This window comes from Myripristis murdjan, chromosome 21 (genome assembly GCF_902150065.1).
Source record: "Myripristis murdjan chromosome 21, fMyrMur1.1, whole genome shotgun sequence".
In the NCBI taxonomy this organism is placed as follows: domain Eukaryota; kingdom Metazoa; phylum Chordata; class Actinopteri; order Holocentriformes; family Holocentridae; genus Myripristis; species Myripristis murdjan.
This window is the reverse complement of record NC_044000.1, coordinates 5,891,327-5,915,000: the sequence shown is the minus strand read 5'-3', so window position 1 is coordinate 5,915,000 and position 23,674 is coordinate 5,891,327. Positions and strand designations below refer to the sequence as shown.

General features: G+C 40.0%; 1 protein-coding gene across 1 annotated transcript in view; it reads left to right on the top strand.

Annotated features, from left to right (window-relative positions):
- The window catches only part of LOC115380034 (ephrin type-A receptor 6-like), a 247,204-nt gene that overhangs the window by 9,739 nt on the left and 213,791 nt on the right, over nucleotides 1-23,674 (top strand). The window contains exon 2 of the mRNA XM_030081062.1: nucleotides 11,983-12,047. Within this exon, the coding sequence (XP_029936922.1) occupies nucleotides 11,983-12,047 (65 nt within the window). The remainder of the gene's footprint in view (nucleotides 1-11,982; nucleotides 12,048-23,674) is intronic.

The following is a 23,674-nucleotide window of genomic DNA, read 5'->3' as shown; positions in this document are numbered from 1 at the left end:
AAAAAAGGTTTAGTCAAATGAAAGTACCTCATGTGAATCTGGGTTTTGTAGGCCAAGTAAATTCCACCGACATTGCCGGATCTCTGAATGTTTCCGAAATGCAGCTATTTGAAGCCAGAAAGCAACGCATGGCGAAAACATCAGTCTACGGCGTTGTCTACGGAGTAAACAAGACTCATAAGCCTGGACCTATGAAATAAACATCAAAAGTATTCTGCTCTTTCTATTGATTTCCGTGGATGGCTGATTAAAGCCTTTGGCTGCTATAGTCTCAGTGGCACCACCTGCAGAGCAGCACGCTCACTGCTGTAGATGCAGGAGACATCCTCCATCAGTTTGCTGTCAAGGAAAATCAATCAATCAGTCAATTCAGAGCGCCCACAGAAATGTTAACGCTGCACCTTTGACTTGCAAGCCAAGGTATGTTCGTGTGTTCGTGTGTGTGTGCGTGTGTGTGTGCAAATGATGTGTTCATTGTGAAAAGGGGAGGACAAGAACCCAGTGTTTAACAAGTAGCAAGCAGTATTCACATACACTGCGGGACAATTAAAAGAGAACTCCAAGAAATGTATTTGTACATGTAGATGACATTCACCTAAACTGTATTTCTAAAATTCAAAATGCATTATCTTTCTATTGATCTTTCTGTGTCTATTTCTTGTTCCGTTTCTGTTCTCAACATAGTTTTGTGGCTGCATTCAATTCTACCCAGTTGTGTGAAGTGATGTCTTTTGTTTGTTTTGTTTTGCTGCATGATAATGCATTACTTTATCTCAGCTCATGCTTATGGTCTTCAGTTCGGACACAGTAGAGAGCCAAACACACGCAGCTACATAAAACAAGACATCTCCTTGAGAAATCTTTCCAGAAAGATCCCCTACTCAGAGCGGCCCGACTCCAGACATGGAAACTCTTAAATTTATCAGGGAACACAGGGATGTTTTCTTTGAAAACATCCCAGTTAATACGATTATGATTGTTCTGCTGTGAGTGGGCAAACACAATCGTGTAGTGAAGCTGATCCCTTAGAACAACTTCATGCTTTACTGTCGGGGAAACCGCCTCCTGTCGTAGTGGAATTTAGGTTAATTCAGCCCCTGCTCTAATGATAGATGATACAATGGAAATCACTCAAGCATGTTTGCATGGCCTTACTTTCTGAATAGATTAATAACGTCAGAGTATGATCAATCCAATAATTCAAAACATCTTGAGGGGTGTTACTTTGAACTGATGTAACTTAATACTCAACCTTACCGGTCTTGAAAGGGCAGTGCCAGTTTGTAGCAATTGTTTAGTTTATTTGTCATTTATATTGTTTTTACTGCTGCTGGCATACTGTCTTCTGTAATTTTATATCTCAGATGCTGCTTTCCTACCTTCTGTTGAAGCCATTAGCTGCCTTTCATTTTCATGTCGAATGAAAAGTAAGGCCATCAATCAAAGTCAGTATCCTGCCTTAATTATTTTGCCTGTTTTAATTATCATTGCACCACATTTTAAGTGAAAATAGTCCTTCTTTACAATGTCACCTTAATGTCAAATCAGTGATTTTTTTTTTTTTTTTTAGTCTTGTCAGCCTATGCATCACAGTGTCAGTCAGTAGGTCAGTCTGTCAGCAGTTAGGTCCAGAGCTGTTTGACGGATCGCCATGAAATTTAGAGACAACATTCATGTTGAATAAAGGATGAAAACTTTTTGGCAATTTTGGTGACCCCATGATCTTCACGTTAGTGTGTAGAAACAGCACTTAAATTGAACATAGGTTTGACATCAAAATGTTTATAAGTATAAAATGATGAAAAGTTATTAAATGTTAAATGCAATGTATACTAAAACAATAGAAAGTAATGTGAACTGTTTATAAACACCGGTCAGCAGCCTGTACCTTTCTCTTTTGTGTGGGATTTTCCAATAAATTGTGTCCTTTTTTTGGCAAAGCAACTATGCTATTTAATGAGCTGTATATGCTCGTGAATTCTTGCAAAATACTGATCTGTAGACTTTCTTGTACATGACCACAAGTACAGAGGCAGTTGCTGTTAGCAGGCAAAAGCTCAGTCTTGACTTCTCTGCAGTGATGCGTCCAGCCAAATTATTGCAATAAATTCCCTTCACTAATCTCTCATTTAAAAACACTTACTGACTATATCAGGTCTAATCAACCACATTCATAGATTTGCCTTGCTGTCACTTATTATGATGTTGAATGTTCTGATTGATCCTGCAGGAGTGTGGAGATATGTTGAAAATCCTGTCATGCCTGTCAGATTGCCTCTGCTATGGATAGTCTTCAATTTCACAGCATATCGTCCCCTCATCTGTCGGCAGCCCGGCGCTTTGTTTACACCGCTAAATGACAATGTGTGTGTCCCCTCCCCCTCTCCCCCGTCGCTCACTCAAATCAATTTTCTCAAGTCTCTGTTCATTTCTCAAACACTATTGTTTGTCTTTTTACGAGACTCGCTATTTACCTCTATTGGTGTCTAGGGAGTGAGACTTGCATAAATTTTATTTTACTTGCAAATAAAAAGGTTTGTTTTTCATTTGAAAATCAGCCTCAATATGCTCTTTGAAATGCTACCCTCTTATAAAAAAGGTTCTGGGACGGGAAAATGGTTGTTAATCTGTCGGGAATGTGTTTAGACAGGTCCTCTACAGCACCATGGTCAGACGCCATGGTTTTCCAGCAGCCAACAGCAATATTTTCAGTCATTTTTAAAAATCGTACTAGGTTCTTTACTATGAGGTACAAGTTTTTATGTTTTAACAAATCACAGTGCCATTTGAGTCACAGCAGTGCTATGCAGAACCATTATTGTAACTAAAGAACCTTTGAACAGCCAATATCAGCTGTCCTCTGAATAGTCCTGGGTCGCCTCTACCTGTAATTTGCATGAAGTAACACTAGGTTAAAGTGTCTCTGGTCTGTTGTTAGGTGTGTGGTTATTTTGGGGGTGTTTGTGTGGCCTGTGAGGGCTATAGACTGGACAGGATATGCCGTCCTTCTACTGGAGCTTCATATATTTATGAGTCGGCTAGCTCATGTTCTATTTATATCGCCCAGTGGAGGTCCCTAAGGACCCTCAGCACTATGCACAGTCTATGGGTCCCCTACTGAGAGATAAGTCTGTGGAGGGAGAGAGAGAGAGGATGGATGGATATGTTCACCCAGGCACATATACTGTACATGGGCAGGCAGTCTGTTCAGTATGCATGCACCCAAGTCCCTAATACAGGCACACACAGACACACAGGCACAAGTGCATACATACGCACACTGCTGTTGTCATTTAAAAATCTCACAAGTCCAACTTTGGTGATTTTCATGAGGGAGTGCAGGGAATTGTTGCAACCGTTGGGCTCCTGAAAACTCTTCAGAGCCCTTTGGGATGAACTCAACTATACTTATAGGAGTATACCAGCGATTTGCATGTTTAGTGTAATTCTTACAAAACATACATACATCATGTTTCTGCTCATCTTTTTCCAAAGCAAGCAGTCATATTTTAGAAGCTGATATAATTTCCCCTACCTTTTATCCAGTTATTGGTTTCCATTCATTCCGCTACAATATGAAAATGATTTTTCAAAGACTTTCTTCACACCAGTATTCCATCATTGTAATAAAGTTGTCCACATTAGAGCAGCAGCACTGTTGTGTTTTGATGACTTGAAGCTGGACAGAGTGAAAAGGTCTATGCACTGGAGAATAGTCCCAAGGGAAACGTTTTCTTTACACAGCCAGTTAGGTGGGTGGTGTTTCAACCAAAAATTCTAACTTGAAAATCAAGGGATTTTGATTATATGAGAAATATTTATCATGCACCCTGCATGATTTGCAAAATTGTTTGTTGCTGTGTAAAATGTGGAAAAATTGTAGTAAATGGGTAAAACATTCAGAATCATTGGTATGGTCCTTTAAAAAACAAGGCTGTCTTAGCTGCTGAGGATGAAGATGACACTGTGGAGATACAAGGTTTTCACTCACCAGTAGCAATTTTCTTAACCTTTCTCTCTGCTGGATGGTCTTGCTCTCTGCTTCATGTACATCGACCATGGATTCTGTATTTAGGGCAAAGTGAAGTGTGAAATGGCTCGCTACTGTGTTTGAGCGTCAGTGCCAAGGCTCAGTAATTAGGCCTTCCTCCAGAGACTGTGCTGCTGACCAGCCCACAGTAGCCTAATGGTGTCCATTAACACTATTGGCACTGCCAGCCAGTCCTCCAGCCTGGCGCCAGCACTGACATGGTGCAGACCTGGCACTGGCTGGCAGAGAAAAACACACAGAGATACTGGAGCTGATCCAGCACCAGCCAGCATGGAGAAACTATCAAAATAAAGGAAGAGAAAGGAGGGGAGAAACAGACGAGAAATAGAAGGAGAATGAAGATCAAAACGAGCCAATAGAATAGTCAGTGATTTAGGTCAAAATTCTGCTAAATGCTTGTATGAATGAAATGTGTTTTGCCATTCTGTACTAATGACTAATGAAACACAACAATGATTCAACCTTTAGCCAGTTCAGGAAAGCTTTTATATTTGCAGTTCTAAACACCCAGTGTCAGGTAGGTTAGGGTTAGGGTTAGTGCACCAAAAATCATCTGGTGCACAGGAAGAATTTTATGTTTCTGGCTGCAACAGTAGCAATTTGTTTGTAATTAATAGAAGAAGAGCTGACTAATTAGTATGAGTAATGGTAGCCACCATGGCTGAACCTTCAGAAATTCAAACTTCATCAACAGAAAATGCATGGAAAAAGACGCAGATTGACAGGTGATCTCTGGGATGTGCGGTGGGGAAACACCACAGACATTAGTGTTTTTCTAGTCTGGTGGAGAGTCTTAGTGTTCCATGCTGGTGTAGATGATGTAAAAACCAAACACCAAACACCCAACAATGTAAAAACCAAACACCACTTTTCACAACATTTGAGAAAAGTGAATAAAAGCTAAATTGCACCAATTTTCACAATATTCATTCATTCATTTTCTAAGCCACTTATCCGAATTAGGGTAGCAGGGTGCTGCAGCCTATCCCAGCACTTGCTGGAGGGAAGGTGGACACTGTGGACAGGTCACCAGTCCATCACAGGGATAAGACCAGTAAAGCAGAACAATAAAGGTAAAATGGCAATAAACCCAAAAATGACTTTGTGACTTTGTTCGAAGAGGTTGAACACATGACTAGATAGAAAGTCACACTGTACTGGAAATATCACAAGCACAGAATGGCAGGGCAGCTATGCTATAAGATGTCATTTCAAAGTGGCTCAAAAGTTTGTAAAAAAAAAAAAAAAAACTTGAGCTCTTTAAAGCAAAGGGGCCATGAGCAGCTAAAAAAATGTTTTCATATAAATGATTTTTCTTTCTGATGAGACTAAAATTCTGCGGAAAACACTGAACATGTGTAATGCGTTCAGTGTTTTCCGCACTGAACACCTTAGTTAGATCAAAGTTAGATGTAGTAAATAGTTTGTGTTTCACCTTTTATGTTTTTCAACTTTCAATTTCAATTTTCAATTTCAGTGGTGCTTTATTGGCATGATACAGTCCTCCATACCCAGCTAAAGCACAGTTTTTTTTTCCACAGTATGAAAGAAAATCCCCTCCACCCCCACCCCCTCTCCCCCATCTCCATCCTCATTCACCCCCTCCGTACTCTGTCAGTCTGTTTTCCCAACTGTAATCTTGTGGGGTCACTCACTCCCACACGTCAGTCATGTATATGGATTTATACAGATGACATTTCGATAATATTACCTCAAAAGGTCAGGGAATAAAAAGTGGAGTTTTCTGGGTTCTCTCCTTTCCTTTAAACCCTCACTGATAGTTCAGTTTTCAGGGAGCTCTCACAGCCATTTAGTCCATATAGTCTCTAACCCACTAGGAGTTCCCATTCCATTAACATCAGCGCAGCAGCTCATTGCTTTTGCCTCTTCTTGCAGTGTATGCCAATGGATTCTCAGAATGGGGCAAATATGAGAGCAGAAATCAAATTGTTTAAACAAAATATGCATGAAATTAATGAAATCAACATTTATTCATTTAAGTGCACCATGGACCATCATGGAGTTATCTGCCTTTCCCCACCAAGGAACTGGTTTCATTCTGGTTTGCAAACCTATTTTTGACCTGTTCTAAGCATTTTGACCGGAAATAAACCCGATAACCTGGACCAACAAAGAAAGTTGGTTCCCATCTGGTACCAAATTATAGCAGGACCTGAGACTGGGTTTGTAAAAAAAATAAAAAAAATAAAAATATTGCTGGCATTTTCTACATGGCCTGAATTTCAGGAAAAGATGGAAGAAAGTACTAGAAAAGGCAAATTGTGAAATTGTTGAAGGCTTGTTGAAGGCCGGGGCCATGAGAACCCAGGACCAACTTATCGTGCACCCAGCAAACCAGCAGACTGACTGAATCCAGGCACAGCAATGCTGGAGTCAGTGACCCAGCGACATCTCCATCGCACTCCAAACCTGTGCAAATGTGAGCTGGTTTGTTAGTTAGCACCTTTGTTCCAAGAATCCCAAAGAGAACCAATTTAAGAAACAGAACTGTTTTTGTCAGAAAAAGGTAAAAACTTCTTATGTCAGTAAGGTGGTTGCGGTCAATGTGATGCTGGCGTTGACTCGCCAGATACAAAATGTGGCAATGATGGACACAAGAAGGAACTGTCTTCTATAACATTACATTACTAGCTCAGTGCTGCCCCGACAGGAATGGGATGTCAGAGTGTCATCTATAAAATTTTGAAATGGATGCTCTATATCTTGGTATACCCTGTGGAAGAAATGATTGTTTCTTGCACTTGCACCTGCCGTGTTATTGCTGTGGTTTGAAATTTACAAGAGGGTTATTCTGTGGTTAGACTTCCCATGAAAGCAGATTACCATATGATGTTCAGGCATATCTCTATCACTATCAGTGTGGAGGTAAACAGAGGTGTATCATAGTAAACAATGTTAAATAAAATAGCTATTGTCTGTCAGGAGAATAAGCTGAGGAATACAACTACTGAGACAGCTTTTCCCCAGGCTTATGATAACACTGCACTTTTTGACAACAGGTAAGATCCAGCCCATAACATTAGATACTAAGGAACAGCCACTATATAACGCTATAATATTCTAAAGCCAACCACTTGCAACTTGACAAGTCGCAGCAACACCATCTAAACTAGAGTCTTGCACAAATACTAGAGAATGAAATGCTGTTGAACACTCAAAATTCTGCAGTATATCTGGTGATCACCTTGGCACTCTCCTTCCTCAAACTTTACTTAGTAATTTTACAAAAGCTCCACTTACTGTCAGCTGGTGCTGGGATGTTGTTGCCTGTCCTCCTTGTGCCACGGGGCCCATTTTGGCAGTGTGGACAGGGTGTTTTGTTTGCAGGTGGCTGTGTAAATTAGAGGTGTTACCACCTTTCCCTGTCACCAGTAAGGCGATTTGAGGGGGGATGTCATCTCTCTTGTTAGCAAAATGACCAAAATGCATCCCCCTTGTTAACCTGACATCACCCTCTCCATCCCCCCAGCAACAGAGAGTGAAGGGGCAGAGGGGTTGTTTAGCTGAATGTATTAGTCTACTCTGCCTGACTCACTGATCATTTATCTGACTGAGGTTTGTGCAAGTTAGAATCTACAGTCCTGAGCATGGCTCTGAAATATCAGCAGCCTAACTGTGCTGAGTGTTGATAAATCCATGATGCTCTTTGTGGCACTGAAGTAGCAGACCAATTTGTAATTGCACCTTTTTCTCTCAGGCCTGTTTTGTCTTGGATCTATAATATTCTCTACATTATATGCGATAAATACTCAGTTCTATACTGTATTAAAACCTACATACTCTGTAGAGTCACCTTCATGATCATATAACTAACCACCACAACAAGCCTACATGTCAAGGACTAGATAAAGGACTAGACTAACAGATACATGTACACACAGACCAGTGATTCTCAGCCTGGGGTTTGGTACCCTCCAGGGGGTCATAAGAAAAGTTTTGGGGTTCACAAGGTAATTAGGACATAGGGGGAAAGAAACAAACAAAAAACACAATTTTGGTATGCAAAATTTTGCAAGATTTCACTGTTTTCTGTTTTCTTGTGACTGATGATAATTAAGCAAATGAAACAACCTGACAGGGTAGTCATTCTTCAGGTGAGCGGTTCACCGCTCTAAATGTGCAGCCTGTGAAGGGGAGTCACAAGTAGGCATTGCTTTGTTTTATGGGGTAACGTGCTTAAAAGGAGAACCACCGCATTAGACCATGGATCTCAATTTGATAAGATTTAGAACCAGGAAATCCCCTCATAGGAAGATTTGTGTTGTTGATTCAATATTAAATTGTGGAACTGTCAATGCTTTATGTGGGAGCTAGCCTAATAGTTGTGAGAGTCTTCCTTTTGCTCAGACTCTGAGACCCTCTGATGGTCCCTGGGCTCCACTGTAAGAGCCGTTTGGTTCATTACACCTCCTCTTGCAGGTGGACTACAGCATCAGTCTAATATGAATTAGCCAAATACTGTAAGTATGCTGCTGCTGACAGTGTAATAACTGCCTGCGAATGTACCACTTTGTCAAAATGCCGTAAATGGGTTGAAAATGTATGACACCTGATTGTGGTAGCATTTTCAGTTACTACCATCCTAATAGTGGTGTTAAAGGAACTCATTATTCCCTCCTAATGTCTAGTACAAGCATCTTTATGAATGTTTGAGTAGTAATCTATACTTTACTTCCATTTAGATTAACCATCATTAACAATGAGATACTTGAAACTTCTAATCCATTCAAGCTATATAGATAGTGTAACTACTGATATTCATTAGGTGTAAGGCATTAGGAAGTTATCACAATATCATTCTGATGATACAATGGGGGTGTTTGGCAGTTCATTATATTTATGTGTTTTATGTCATGGGGAAAGCAGGGTAGTGGACTCACATGCAGATCAGGGAGGTAGAGCAGAGGTTTTTTAAAGTCTTTACTGAAGAATAAGTAGGCTGGTACACAGGTGATGAAACAGGAGCAAACAACAGGCTGGGAGCAGGAGTCAAAGACACCAACAACTGGCAAAGAAGTAACTGAAAGCTGAACTTGAATACAAACTTAACTAATCAGGAAATCAGAAGCAGGTGTGTTGACAGGAGAGCACGCAGAGAGCTGATTGGCTGGGAGAAGACATAGGAACGGGTGACCAAAGGGCACGGCTAATGCGACAATTGCAAGGAAGGTGTGCAGGGGAGAAACAAGTCTGGCTTACAGGAACACAGGAGGGTCACACCGAACAATAGCAAAATCTAGCAAACTCAAACACAAATGACAGGATTGTGACATGTTATTACAATTTGGACTCATTTAGAAGGACGTTTTGTCACATTTTGACACGTCATTACAATATCTGGTATTTGTTACATTATCTGTTCACCACAAGCACCACAGATAGGCACATGCTTGCAGAGACAGAGGAAGACTTTTCCTCATTTTTTCTTCTGTCCTCAGTTTTTTTTCTGTACATTTCACCTGTTGTTGTATTCAAATTCACAAGTGCTGTGAACACCCAAGGTTTCTAGCTACCTATTTGTATGTTTTTCCTTTTTTTTCCTGTGTTTGTGCCGCTCGAGTCTGACAAAATCAGCGTCCTGTATCTGGGGTGCTTTTCTTACTGTATCACTCTTGCTTGTTGTGATACACCCCTTTGGCTTGATCCTAAGCAGGTGTTACATTGTGTGTCACTGCGGTGTGTCCTACCAGCTCTCTGGGAGATGAAGGGGAATGGAAAGAGCGTTTAGTCATATACAACTGACACAAACACACACACAAACACACACACACACAATGCAAACCTCAGTGAGCAGAGACTTGGACAATCCTTGTCAGCCAGGCTCCATCAGAGGTGCGCTGGCTCATAACTGGGGAACAGACAGATTTGAAAATGTCCCCCCTCCCCACCTCACCCCTTTTCTACTTGCCTTGATCCTGTCAGCGTACATTCACACAGATATAAATATCATCGCTTTTCTTTTACCTTGCAGTTTTATTCCCACTGGATTGTACCACAGCATAGAAACTACCTTCTTTGATCTGCATTCATTTGTAATAACCAGCTATCCCAGAGCAATGATGTTAATGGAGATTTATACAGGAAATATTGTCACTAATAGAGATTTGCGTTGGTGTAATGAGCCCCCCGGAGACCACTTACAATACTTTAAGTGGACATTAGTGACTGACTGGCACTCAAAACTGAGTCATTGTCCAAGTAGATGAAGACTATTATTTGTTGGAAATCAATGTCAAAATCAGGCATATGAGGCAGAGTGTAACATTTTTGATGGGCAGTTTGATTGCTGCTTAAGGACACAGTTAAAGAGTAAAAAATTGGGCTATTTATGTCTGGATTTGGGAATGATGACTTCTAGGTTGTGAAAAAGTGATCAGTTTCAAACAATCTCCGTGGGTCTGTTGTTGCTGTTCCTCTTCTTCCAACCGGCTTTCATCGGCTCCCTCACCGAATACTAATTTCTCTCCTAGGCCTTGTTCAGACTGCCAACCCAAATCCATTTTCTGGCTTATCCATATTTGCAAATCGGATCCAAGCCACATTTGGAAGTGGTTTGCAATGCGATTCCAAGCAGATTTCCGCAGATGTGTCCCAGTCCAAACACTGTGGGCACTCAAATTGGTTTTCAAACTGTCTTTTGCCCCACTCGGAATGTGATACACAACAACAGCGTCAAATCCAGAGTGACAGAAATGCATCAGAGTGGCTGAGTGGCATCTCACACTTCCGTGTTGGAAAACTGCATCACCAGCGTGCGTAGTTCGACCTACACGGTTTCCACAGCAACCCGTGCAGATGGGCTGGCGATGTCTGGACACACAAATCCGACCTGCTCACTTGTAAATAACAGTACGGACAGTCTGTCTTGAAAATATGGTTTGAGAAACAAATCTGATCTGCCTGCAGTCCGAACGTGGCCTCATACCTCTATCCTGATATAGTGCATTCACTGTCTCGTAATTAGGATGTAACTGTGCTGTCATACATGCAGTGCACACTTGGCAGATTTGACAAGGTGACCGGATGGATTCAATGTAATATTTATGTCTTTTTGGAAATGCAAGAGAATCAGTGTCTTGTGTGTATTCCCCAAAGTTATGACAAGCCTATGTAAATCCAACTTTTTCAGATTTAGTACTGTTATGCTGGCATCACACTGTAGGCAAATTCAGGAAGCCGTCTCTTCTCCTTTTCACTGTAAATCATTTGTCACTGACGGAGACACTCTCCTCCTGAATTATTAAATCTACTGTCCTTGAGAGAAAGAAATAGAGATTGTCAAGGATGGCAATATTTTAGTTTTTAGGGCAAAATTTTATTTGTTTTGTAAGTCTGCCTGGAAGGTTAAAGCCGACTGACATTGATATGATTGGTGCAGCATATGTTAAACTATTTGAAAATTACACTTTCAAGACCAGGATGTGCGTATGCATTATACCACATTTACACAAACATAAGAGCTTTTTTTTTTAGTATTATTTAGCATACTGCATGTAATGACGCACACATTTTTACAAAACAGGAAGGATTCAGAACAGACACAGCACTGATCGTATCTCATGGACAGTCAAAGTCATGGGCAGAAGAGAGCATATTGTGAGTGAGATTGAAATAAAGCCACAGATAGGAGAAAAGGATGGCAGGGGAGGAAATGGACTGTTGACAGCAATCTGACTGCAATCCATCAGTGCCCAAATTGTGTCACAAGTGGCAAAAATTGTTGCTCCCACTGTATATGCTGCATCTCATAAATATTCATCCCAGAAACTCATTTCTGTTAATATATAAAAAAGTCCAAATGAACACATTTATGACTGATATTTCAATTTCCAGTGTGAAAATAGGGCTTTTTGTGTGCTGACAGATTGCTAATGGTTGTATTTTCCCCTCTCCTCTTTTTTCCATTTCAGTTGTGCTGCTGGATACCACATCTGTGCTTGGAGAGCTTGGATGGAAGACATATCCTATGAACGGGGTAAGGAGGGCAACTCCGCTCCCAATTATTGTGGTCTGCCGGACTGTCCACTGTGTCTTATTCAAAATGCATGGCCATGGCTGAATCAATGAGATCAATTATATTGATGTTAACAGGTCACAATGGGTAGCAGTGATGTGTTTAAAATTCACATCGTTTTTCTCCAGACCCAACTGTTCAGATGGGAAATAACTTGGAGACAGATAATGAGCCAAGGTCCCTAGGGAGGCTTTCTCTCTCCCGTTCAATCTTCGTCTTCTTTCCTCTGTCAATTCCTGTCATGTCTTCATCACTGTAAGGCCACAGTAATATATAATTGACTCTTTAAGTGTTACTCAAAGGAAAGCAGTTAGGTTCACAATCTCCCCCAAGATCTTGGTAACCCCAGTGAAGGATTTGTGCCATGTCTGAACAGTGGCCTTTTATATTGGGTTCGCACAACTGCACAGTGCATAAAAGAGGGTCAGGTTGACACTCTACTGTGCTTTTCATGCAGTTTTTTAGCCACAGAAATATTTTAGTCCCTCATAAACAATGTATTCCTCAAAAATCTTGTTGTGACCCTTCCCAATGAGTCACACTTAATAGGTTTTGGAAAAAAAAAAAAAAATCATCTTGGTGTCACTACCCTGATGTTTCATATAAGGGTTCAACATGATCTCTATTGATTTACTATGTTATCTTTTTGGTATAATTTAATTTAGAAAAACATTTCATCATTTGATAAGACATGCCTCAATGTGATATACAATGATGCAATCACATATTCTAACCCTAATAACTAAGTATTAGCTCTAATATTTGGCAATTTTTTTGAGTTAGCTAACTAGCAAATATTTAGTGTTGCCCAAAATATGGTCATGCCATACAACAAGCTGAGAGATTATTGTTAGTCAACAATATATTTTGATATTCTAACTCTAGCTTACTACTTACTACCACCTTGAATTTTTTGTTAGCTAGCTAAGTCTTGTTTGTTATGGCGACTGTATCAGTATAAGATATGTATTGGATAAGTATTGAGTCACTGATTGATGGATTGAGAAATGGAATAAAACAAACAATTTCATATTTAAAAAAAAAAAGCTTGTTGAAGATGAAGATGAAAACAGGACATGTTTATTATGAAGAAAACCATTCATTTCAATCGAGGTCATCTTACTGCCTTTATTCATTTGTGTAGGATTTGTGTCGTGCATTCTAGGGTTAAGATGGCAAAGTTACCTTCGATTTGTCATAAATAAATTCCATAATACAAGCACAAAATAATAATAAGTGTATGTTTTCCAGCTCCAGCAGAGCACCAAAAATCTTTTTTTTTTTTAAAAAGTAGTTACTGCATAAACCTGAAGTGCTAGTCATTGTCTACCTTCAGCTGCCTCTCAGGTGCTGGAGCAAACAGGAGCAAATGCACCTCAGTCTGTGTTTTTGGTCAGTCAGCTGTACTGGTGACGAGTAATTCCATTTTGCTCTGGCAGTAAGTGCCTCCAGTCCCACAGCAGTATCTTGTCCAACTGCGAAACAGCACAACGGAAGCAGCAACCGGTGCCAATGGAAGGTATCAGCATCATAAAATATAAATGTGCTGACAACAAACCTTGACATCCTTAGATCAAAATCTTCAACTTCTATCACAATCTTTCCTCCTCAGGGCTGTCAGAATACTTGAAGCGCTGATGAAAATGTCTTGTTATAAGCAACTCAAGTATATTTTGATGATCCCTGGCTTCCCACTTCTTCCTGGCTTTACTGTGTCCCATGCACACCCTCCAAGTCCATAAAGGCATTTTGGATTTGGTCTTGGCCAAGGTCTTCCAACCAAAACTTTGGCAAAGTAAATGAGTGGACAGGTAGTTCTGTGTGTATGAGAATTTATTTTTCACTAATGGACATAGTACTAGATTTGTTTCAAAGGCTACCACTAAATTGAATTCAATTCTAAAATGAAATAAACAGAAAATTATCCAAAAAATGAGGGGAAAAAAAATAACAAGAAAATTACCAAAGAAAGAAATTAAGTTACAGGTTTCAAAGGTTTAAAAAGGACTAATTCCATGAATTGAATGAATGAATGAACCATGACTATGTTCAACCTGTTTTCACACTGTTGGGCCTTTGTTTTAATAAACCAAAATAAGCATTCAGATGTTATCAACCCTACTGAAGTTTATCATACTACCAAAAAAAAACAAAAAAAAACAAACAAAAAAAACACTGTCATAGCTCCATAGTCCATAGTCACTTCCTTCCTATTTTTTGAAGGCCACACATTACAGCCTTAAAAAGCATAAAATGTCCATCAGAGTTCTCCAAGTCACACATTCAGCAAAATCCAAGTGTTTTGTAGCCAAATGATTGCACCATAGATCCAGTATTTCCCTCATTATCTCCTATATTTTCCTCATTGACAGTGCTCTGGTCACACAAACACTCTATAGTGCACTACAGAGTGCACACATGACCATGGATAATGAGATAATGAGCCATATATTGGACTTTTGGACCTGCATATGGCAACAAAATGCTTATGCTTATGCTGCACAAGCTGTTTGGAAAAAAAAAAAAAAAAATGTTGTACATTTAATGCTTTTTTTGGAAGCTATAAAAATAAAGCCCTGTTGACTTCACCAGTGTGTAAGAGGACTGAGATGGGAATTTTTGGAGCTGTGTTTTTGGTGATCCAACCAACTGCAGTGGAGTTGATGACTGAATTTCCTTTTTTGGGGGGAACTATCGCTTTACTCAAATGGGGAATTGGCTGCATGGCAGGTGGACAAAAAGATTTGTAGAAGCTTCTGAGCCTCGCTGATTTTTAGGCAGAGAACAGTGCTTTTAGACCAGACTACACATTGTAAACCGCTTTTTATGACAGCTGAGCAATCACAAGAAGAAGAAATGTGGTGTTTTGGTGCATAGGTGCCTAAGTAAGTAAGTAAGCAACAGAGGTACAGTTGCTAAGAGTTTTTACTGTGTGATTTGGTAGTTTTGGAAATAGTATCTAACTTTTGTTTACTGGTAGTGGCAGCTACTTTCTGTGGAAACTTCCTTTTTCACTTGCAGAAAAAGCTTTGGAAGCAGCAGTTTTTCTAGTCAGTGCAATAGTGCAAACACGTCCATTATTGCCTATTTTCCTCCATGCAGAACCTCCGCCCTCTCCTGTGGCCCTTACATCTTCACTTTCTTTCTAAGCAGGTTCTAAAACCAGACTTGACTTTAAATGATCCTCTGCTCGAGGGTCCCCAAGGTGGGTCGTCTTTCTGTCTCTCTGAGTCTGTCTATCTCTCTCCCTGTAAGGCCCTTGGTGGCCCATATCAGGGTTATGGAGGTGATTACATCATGTAGGTCATAGTGACAGCCGCCCACAGCGGTGAGAGAGAGAGGCTGCTACCTCCATGATTAAGCTGTCAGCCCTCTCTTCCCCTCACTCATCCACTATCCTCCGATTTACTATTAATATTTAAGGCATCGAGGTGAGACGGCCTGGGGGAAGGTGTGAAGATCTGCCGAGGTAAAATAGTCTCAATCCCCTTCACTACCTTGGAGCATGCAAGAGGAAGTCAATCCCCACCGTATTAGACACAGCCTGGTGTCAGGCTGATACAGCAGCACAACATGTGGCCGCCTATCAGCACCAGACACTGGACAGTTTGGTTGTGGTTATGGATATGAACAGCTGTCAGTCAGCCTTGTCCACAGCTCATCTCACCATATATTTTATATGCAGTAACTGTTCCATCATGACTACCTGATGATGAGTTTTCCACGTATATAGCTGGTGATATCTTGTGACATTGAAGGTGAAGAGGAAATTGGAGTGTGCATTTATGGAGGTGTTTTTATCGAAAGCTAGTAAACAACTCTTGTGAGAAGTGGGAGGCAGGCGATCCTCTAAACGAGGTGGGTTAACCCACACCGGCTGTGGTGGTCTGCCACACTCTTTACCAATGACCGGGGGCCACTTTACACAAACATTGTATCTTAAATCTTAACTCAAGACAGGAAGAGTGTAATATAGAGTTTTTTCTGATTTAACATTACAGAAGCAAATCATAGGAATCTGGGCTTATCTTACTTCATCCTATCTTACCTTAGGGTAGAAAATCTTAATCCAACATTGCTGTACATTGGAACTGATGCTCCTTTTCTCATCATACTTAGGTTAACATGCTAAGTTTTGACTGTTGACATTCTGTTGGTTCTGTAAAAGCAATAAAAAGTCAGCTAACACTACCTGGTGGAAAATATTTTATGAAGTTAGGATGATTGTGCAATCCACCTTCACTGTCTAAAAGGACCATACCAGTGATTTGGCATGTTAATATCTACAAAATGTATAAATTTCACATTTCTGCTATTTTTTTCCCAAAGCAAGCAATCATATTATGGAACTCTGATATTATTTTTCTTCCCTTTTATCCAGCCATTGGTTTCCTTTCATTCCACTACGATATGAAAATGAACTTTCAGAAACCTCAAAAACTTTCTCCACACCAGTATTCCATCACTGTAATAAAGTCCTCCACGTTAATTTTCCTAAAAGCGGCAGCACTGGTGTGTTTTGAAATTGGGCAGAATGAACACGTCCCTGAGGAAATGTTTGCTTTACACATCCAATTCTTAGTTTTGGGTTTTAATGGTGACAGCTTTTTTAGCCACAGAAGCACAACATCCAAGTGTCCTGCGAAAACACTCTTGAGCAAGAAACTGCACTCTTAGCTACTCACTCATTGTAAATCATTCTGGATAGGAGCATCGGCTGAATAGAATGTAAAATGTGATGTGAACAGAATGGAGTGTAGTCTTCAATGCCAAAATCACAAGAAGATAAAGCCACCACAATTTTCATAAGTCTGTGTTCTCTATGCCAAAAAAAAAAAAAAAAAAAAAAAAAACATCTTCTGAATCCAGTTGTAGTTTTAGTTCCATGAAACGATTCTGGGGAACACTGGAAACATATGAATTGCAGCAGTAGCTCCAAGTGGGGAGATTATGCTTTTAGAGTTGTAAACCTCCATAGCTAAGTATCTAGTACTGAATAATATTGTTTAGAAAGAGGGAGAAAAACATCAAAGTTTGCAATGCTGTGGGCTTCCTTGTAGCCTTGGATGTTGCACAGCTGGATAAGTCTGCCCTTATGAGGGACACAGAGACCGATGGCGCCGCTTGTCTTCCCTTCTGTGTGTATCGCTGCATTCATCTTTGCATTTATTGAGATGCACCATATAAATCAGATTTAGCCTTTAGTTTGGCGGATGCAAGAGTTCATTAGCATACAACATGTGTGCATAAGTATGCATGGCACAGCGAGAATGAGGCTCAAGAAAAAGTTGTTTCTTATTCCAGCCGTGGGCATTCGGCGTGATTATCACAGTTACCTGGGAATAGGTTTAATTAAAGTGAAAATTAAGGGGAAAGCTCAGACTGAGAGTGCATCTATCAGTTAAGTAATTCAGCTTGGGTTCCTCCATCACTACAATCCACTTCCTTAATGAAGGTCCACGTAGCAGGCATCCCCACTGCATGAGAAATCTGTAAGCATGTCTTTACATATTGTAAACACAAACAAACACAGATACTGCCTTGCTCATGCCTGACGCTCAACAATAGTGCAAGGGCCCCTTTGATTATTTGATACCTGTTCTGCTTGGAAAGTAAATAGGCTTCTTTGAATTGGGCTGCAAGGAGAAACCATGCAAGGAAGATTGCTGTTATGTTTGCTAATGACTTTTCTGAATCTGGGACTATGCTCGGAGTTAGAAAATACACTCACCCTCAAAAAGGTTTTGCTTATGAGGTTTGCGTGTATTGAATAGCTATTGATCTGCGCCATGTCTTTCAGGGACTTTGACACTGCAAACTTTTTCTCCAGCAAGAAAATAATAATTCTGTCTGCGAGAACGCTTGCATAGCAGGTGATTATACCGCTGCCGACGGCACGCTGATGCTTCAGTGGCAAAGTTGTTGGAGAGGCTGTTTTCATGAGGCAAAGCTGTGTCTCCACTCTGTCTGTCTGTCTCCACATGCTCTGAAATGCTGTATAGTGATGAAGAGCAGGGCAGAGGAGGGAGAGAATGAGATAGAGAAGAAGCAAAACAGGGAGGGAGAGAGAGAGAGAGAGAGAGAGAGGAGAGGGAAAAGAAGGTTGATTTGGCGTCTGCATGCAGCCACAATAAGCTCCTCTCAGAATGGGCAGACACACTGCTGAAATATGCATGAGTCATTTCCCAGGGGTGGGTAGGGGGGGAGTGCCAGATAGAAGCAGTTTATTTATTAAATTACATAAAACGGCTTTAAGGGATTAAGAATGCCTAATGTTGCCTTTTGTTTTCACTCATTGCCGCTATAATGGCAATTGAGCATAGGCAGGTGGGACTACAAAGAATGATAGTTGTCCATCATAAAGGGAGGCAATAATCCTATTTCCATCTATTGTCAGAGATCCCAGACAGCCAATAAGTCGGTTGTGCCGGGGGCGTATAAACACCACGTTATGTAAGCTGGGAGCACAACGTCGGCACATTGGTTTACTGCTGCCTGAACGCTGCTCTGTCAAATATTAGCCTGTGCAACACCTCAATAACTCACATGTATGCAGTGCTGGGCAAACTGTCCCTAAATTCATTCTGGTTTCCTGTGGTTTTTATGTAATATAGTTTTACTATGGTACTTTATGTTAGCTATGATTACTGTAATTGATTGATTACCAAAATAAACCAAAAATTGCAAAAATGTATTAAAATTGCATTAAATATAAAAAATAAAGTAGACAAACACTTCATTTATTAAGCAAGATGAATTATTAATAAATATGATTAAAATTAAAAATAAAAAAATATGAAGAATTAGTTTACGCTAATCATTTCTCTAATACTGATTATACCCAAGTAAAATAAAAATTGCTTAAGTTAAATAAATTTGCATTAAACATTAAAAATTAAAGGTAGACAAATATATAATTCATTAAGCATGATGAATTCTTGATAAATAATCTTATTAAAATATTTTTTAAAATGTGAAGAATTCATTTATATTACTCATTTCTCCAATATTGATTAGCAAAATGAACCAAAAATTGCTTAAGTTAATTAAAATTGCATTAAATATTAAATTGCACTAAAAATTCAAATTAGACAATATTCAGTAAGTCACATAAAATATTATTGCGGAACTTTATGGAACTGTCCTTATTTATCAATTTATTTTAACATATTTTGTGGTAACTATAACTAATTGATAGTCATACTGAAGAAAACAGTTTAACTAAAGTACAACTATGTTTCAGAAACCATAGTTTCACTTTCTGCCAAACGAACAGTTACAATAGTTAACCATAGTTGTTTACCAAAGAAAAATCATGGCTGTATGCCATGAAGTCGCCAAGACATTTGTGTGAAGGAGTCCGTCTGTGTTGTCTGTGTCTGCTTCTCAGTGAAGAGTTTTAGTGCCTTGTGGTCTGAATACTGTTTCAGAGGCTTTTTTCATGCTGGCAAGGATAAAAAAAAATAGGGGAAACACTGGATATTTTTTGTGAAAATGCTCAGATTCAAGGATGCTGAAAGCCAGCTATCAGCAGCCTCATTCTAAAACTACTGGTGTCAGCCTTCAGAAACTAGTTGTTGGCACCCTCGTGTGCATCTCCCCTTGTGTGTTGCTCTGATACTCATATATGCAACGGGGACGGTGCCAAATCCCCTGTGATTTCAGTAGCATTCCCTTCCATCGTGCAGCCTCCCACTGTGCTATTGTACGATACTGCACCATGATAATACCCGGCTTGCTTTATTGTGCTCCCAATACAACAACAGTAAGCCCAGGCGACCACTAATCGGGATAAAGTCCCCCCGAACAAATCAGCCTGTCAGTTTTAGGAAACGTTTTAAAGGATTGCCGTCAGATTCAGGCTTTTGGGTGCGAGAGAGAGAGAGAGAGAGAGAGAGAGAGAGAGAGAGAGAGAGAGAGAGAGGGAGGAGAGGGAAAGGGAGAGGGGCAGATGAAGCTTCAAGAGTTTCTGGATTTAAGTTTAAATAAATGATAATATATGAGTATGCAGATGATACACACAATTACATGCACATGCTTACACACACACTCAAGCCTCTTTACCTTCTCCTAATGCTAATCCCTAATCTTTTTATTACAATATTTAACCACAATAATTGATTGCAATTACACTACCTTAGGCTTATCTCTAAGTACTTCCTGCATCCCTAATACTATTAGCACTGAAAGAGAGAGAGATTGAGCGAGGGAGAGAGAGGAAAATCTGTATTTTAGCGTCCTTCAACCCTGGAATAAACTTCTCTGCTGAATCGTTAAGAGTGACAGCCTGCAGCGCAGCCTGAAAAAAAGAAAAAAAAAAAGGAATAAACCAGGACCACTCCATTTCTCCCCGCGGAGAATCTGATATAAAAAAAAAAAAAAGGTATGATGATTTAGCACACCGGCGTCCATCCCAGGGACCTCTGCCATAACCGGGCTTAAGCAGTGCCGGGGGAATCCTTAATTGGCTTGTTTCTTGTCAGGGACGCACCGAGGCCGATATCTAGCGTGCTCCCACTCGGCATCTCGCTGACAGCAGGACAGATCCTGACAGCTTTTCGGGCTAACCCTCACCGTGTGAGGAATACAGCGAGGCTGAGAGAGAGAGAGAGAGAGAGAGAGAGAGAGAGAGTGTGTGTGTGTGTGAGAGAGAGAGGTTGTTACTGCATGCCACAACATGAAGATGTTTAACTTACACATTGTACAACATTCTGCATTCTGCTGTCTTACCTGCTTCCTTTGCTCATTTCTTTAACTTTATGTGTTGTGTTTTCTTTATTGTAACAGTGTGTTTATTCACCATTTGTATCATATTGTCTGTGTAAGATTATTTGCTCTGGCAACATGTTTTCATCCAAACATCATGCCAATAAAGCTTCACTGAATTGTACAGAATTGAGAGACAGAGAGCAAGAGAGAGAGGGAGGGAGAAACTGGATGGATGCTAATGTAAGGAAGAGGAGAAAATAGAGGGAGGGCAGAGCAAGGGAGGTTATCAGTGCCGAGCCGAAAGCAGCAGCTGAATACATGAATACGGGAGGCGGTGGCAATCAAAGAGAAAACAGAATATGCGGTCACTGCGATGAAAGATTCCTATTTCTCTTGAAGTGGGAAAAACTCCAAAATATACGTGCTATAGAGCAGAAGTCATATTCAAGCGGGGCGATATTTCAAAAGAGTTGATTTTCAAGTTTGCAATATAAATTAAGAATACTTGCAGGAAAGAACAGCAAATCTTCTATTTTAATATGTTGATAAGTGTCACAACGTTTGGGAGTGAGGGCACACACACACACACACACGCATGCACACACATGCTTTGCATTATTGCATAAAATATTCTATTATTATATTCAAACAATCATCAACATATAATTTGAAACCTACATTAAAAAAAAAAAAAATCACCTATTGTGGTATATCCAAATGAAAAAAAAGTATAACAGAAAAACTGTGAAGTCAAATTCCACATATGAGGCCTCATTTGAAAGGCAACATCCTCTAGTTTCTGAAAATGTGCTCATTTAGTGTGGGGGTAAAACACAACTTAGACGACATCAGCTCAAAGATGAAGGAAATTTTTTGTTTTTGGTTCACATCCTCAGTAAGTCATTTACATCTAGATCAAACTGGATGGGACATAATGAGTTTGTCATTCTTGGAGTTACTGGCATCCCCAAACCCGAACCAGGTGCTCCACCGATCCAGTGGATTTAAACAGCTTAGTGTATGAAAGAGTGCTAGTGGAAATTGACATTTTGTACTTTGGCTATAGTTCTTTTGATAAGTGCTCACGCCAGTAACGGCACTGAACTGAATACTTGAAGGAGCATTTGATCGATTTGTTCTTGTGAGTGGTGTTCTGAAGCTGTTTAGGTGTGTGGAACAATAAATCAAGCCTCCCACCCTGATATTTGAACGTCTGGATGCATTTTGACTGGGACACTAGGAGGATGAGCTGGTTGAAAATCCTCTTCCCACGCCCCTCATCTGTCTCTATCTGTGTCCCCTCCCTTTCTCCTCCTTCTACTCCACCTCCTGTCCTCTTCTCTTTTCCCTCTCTCTCCTGATTCCCACCCCCCATCACTGCCTCCTCCTTCTCCTCTCACTTCATCTTACCTTCTCTGCACACTGACGTCAGCACACTGGGAGGGGGAAAAAAATAGGCTTGTGTGTATGCGTGTGTGTGTGTGCCCGTGCGTTTTGGTTTAAGGCCAGCCGAAAAATGCTGGCAGAAATCTCCTACTCTAAATGCATAGGCAGAGAGAGATGAAGAGAGAAAGTCAAAGAGAGAGGCTCTGAAGTGATTCATTTGCGCTCCAGCTGTTAGACAGGCAATCAGGCAGTTAAATAATAAGTTGAGCAGATACACAGGTGGTTAGACAGGCATTTTGGATAGTAAGACAAGCAGTTGGTCAATTAAGCAGCTATGCCGTTATGATCGGTCATAATTGGTTGTACACTGTTGAACAAAAGAAATTCTTCTCTAGGCTTGTCGTACTACAGCAGATCCCTCTCTGGTGCTGTGGGAGCCGAAGTTCTGTTAATCAATTATAGTCAGTAACATTTACAGTCAGTCAGTAGATTAATCTATTTAACCATTTAGAACCCAGCATGGGTTTTCAAAAAAGTTTTATTTCACCCTCTGAACAAAATTCACTTTATTTATTTTTTTCATGATTTTTATTTTTACTCAGTTATTTATTTTGTCTTGTAAATTGTGTAAATTATTGTAAATTAGTTCAGTAATTTTGTGGTAATTGTAGGGTCATTTTCTTGTAATTTAATCAAAATATATAAATTAGATCTTAAATATACAAATTATATAATAAAGATAAAAATTTGCAAAATTCCTTTTTTAATTTTTTTTTAAATGATTTAATTTTAGGGTTAGGGGTTATACTGAAGAAATGACCCTAAAATACCTGATCCCTTGTTGATCCAGTTATTTTAGGGTCATTTCTTGTTAGTTTGCCATTTGCCTTTCACCTCATGTTATTCAGAGACATCAAGTGAATTTGGTCTCAGATATCAGAGGATTCAATGTAATAATTGATCAACTTCTAAATGATGATTAATTTATTGATTTCTTAAGCGTTCCTACTAGGGATGCCAATCCCTAATAGGAACCCTTAAGAAAGGTTCTTCACAAATGGTTCTACACAGACTTTGTGGTCCTGTAAAGAACTACTTTAGAATGCTTGGATCCCAAAACGGCTTCTGCCAGGGTGCAACCCTAAAGAACCATTTTCTGGTACCATCCAGAACCTTTTGTGTTAAGAGTGGAGCCAGTCAGTGAGTCAGGTATGAAGGGTCAGCCTCTGCTCCTCGTGGGATCGACTGCTGGGTAAGCACTCTCTAATAGGGGGACAGCCTACTGACATACACACACACACAAAACAAAATACACAAATACAGACACAGAAATACATACACAAGTAAACTTTCACATAGACAGTTTCTCTGTCCTTCTCTCTCTGTCTCACTCTCCAACACACACTCGCACACACACAAGAAGCAGTGACGAGGCTTGGTTAGAGCAAACCAGCCCAAGGTCATAGTGCTTTATGTCTTGTAGGCTGTTTACT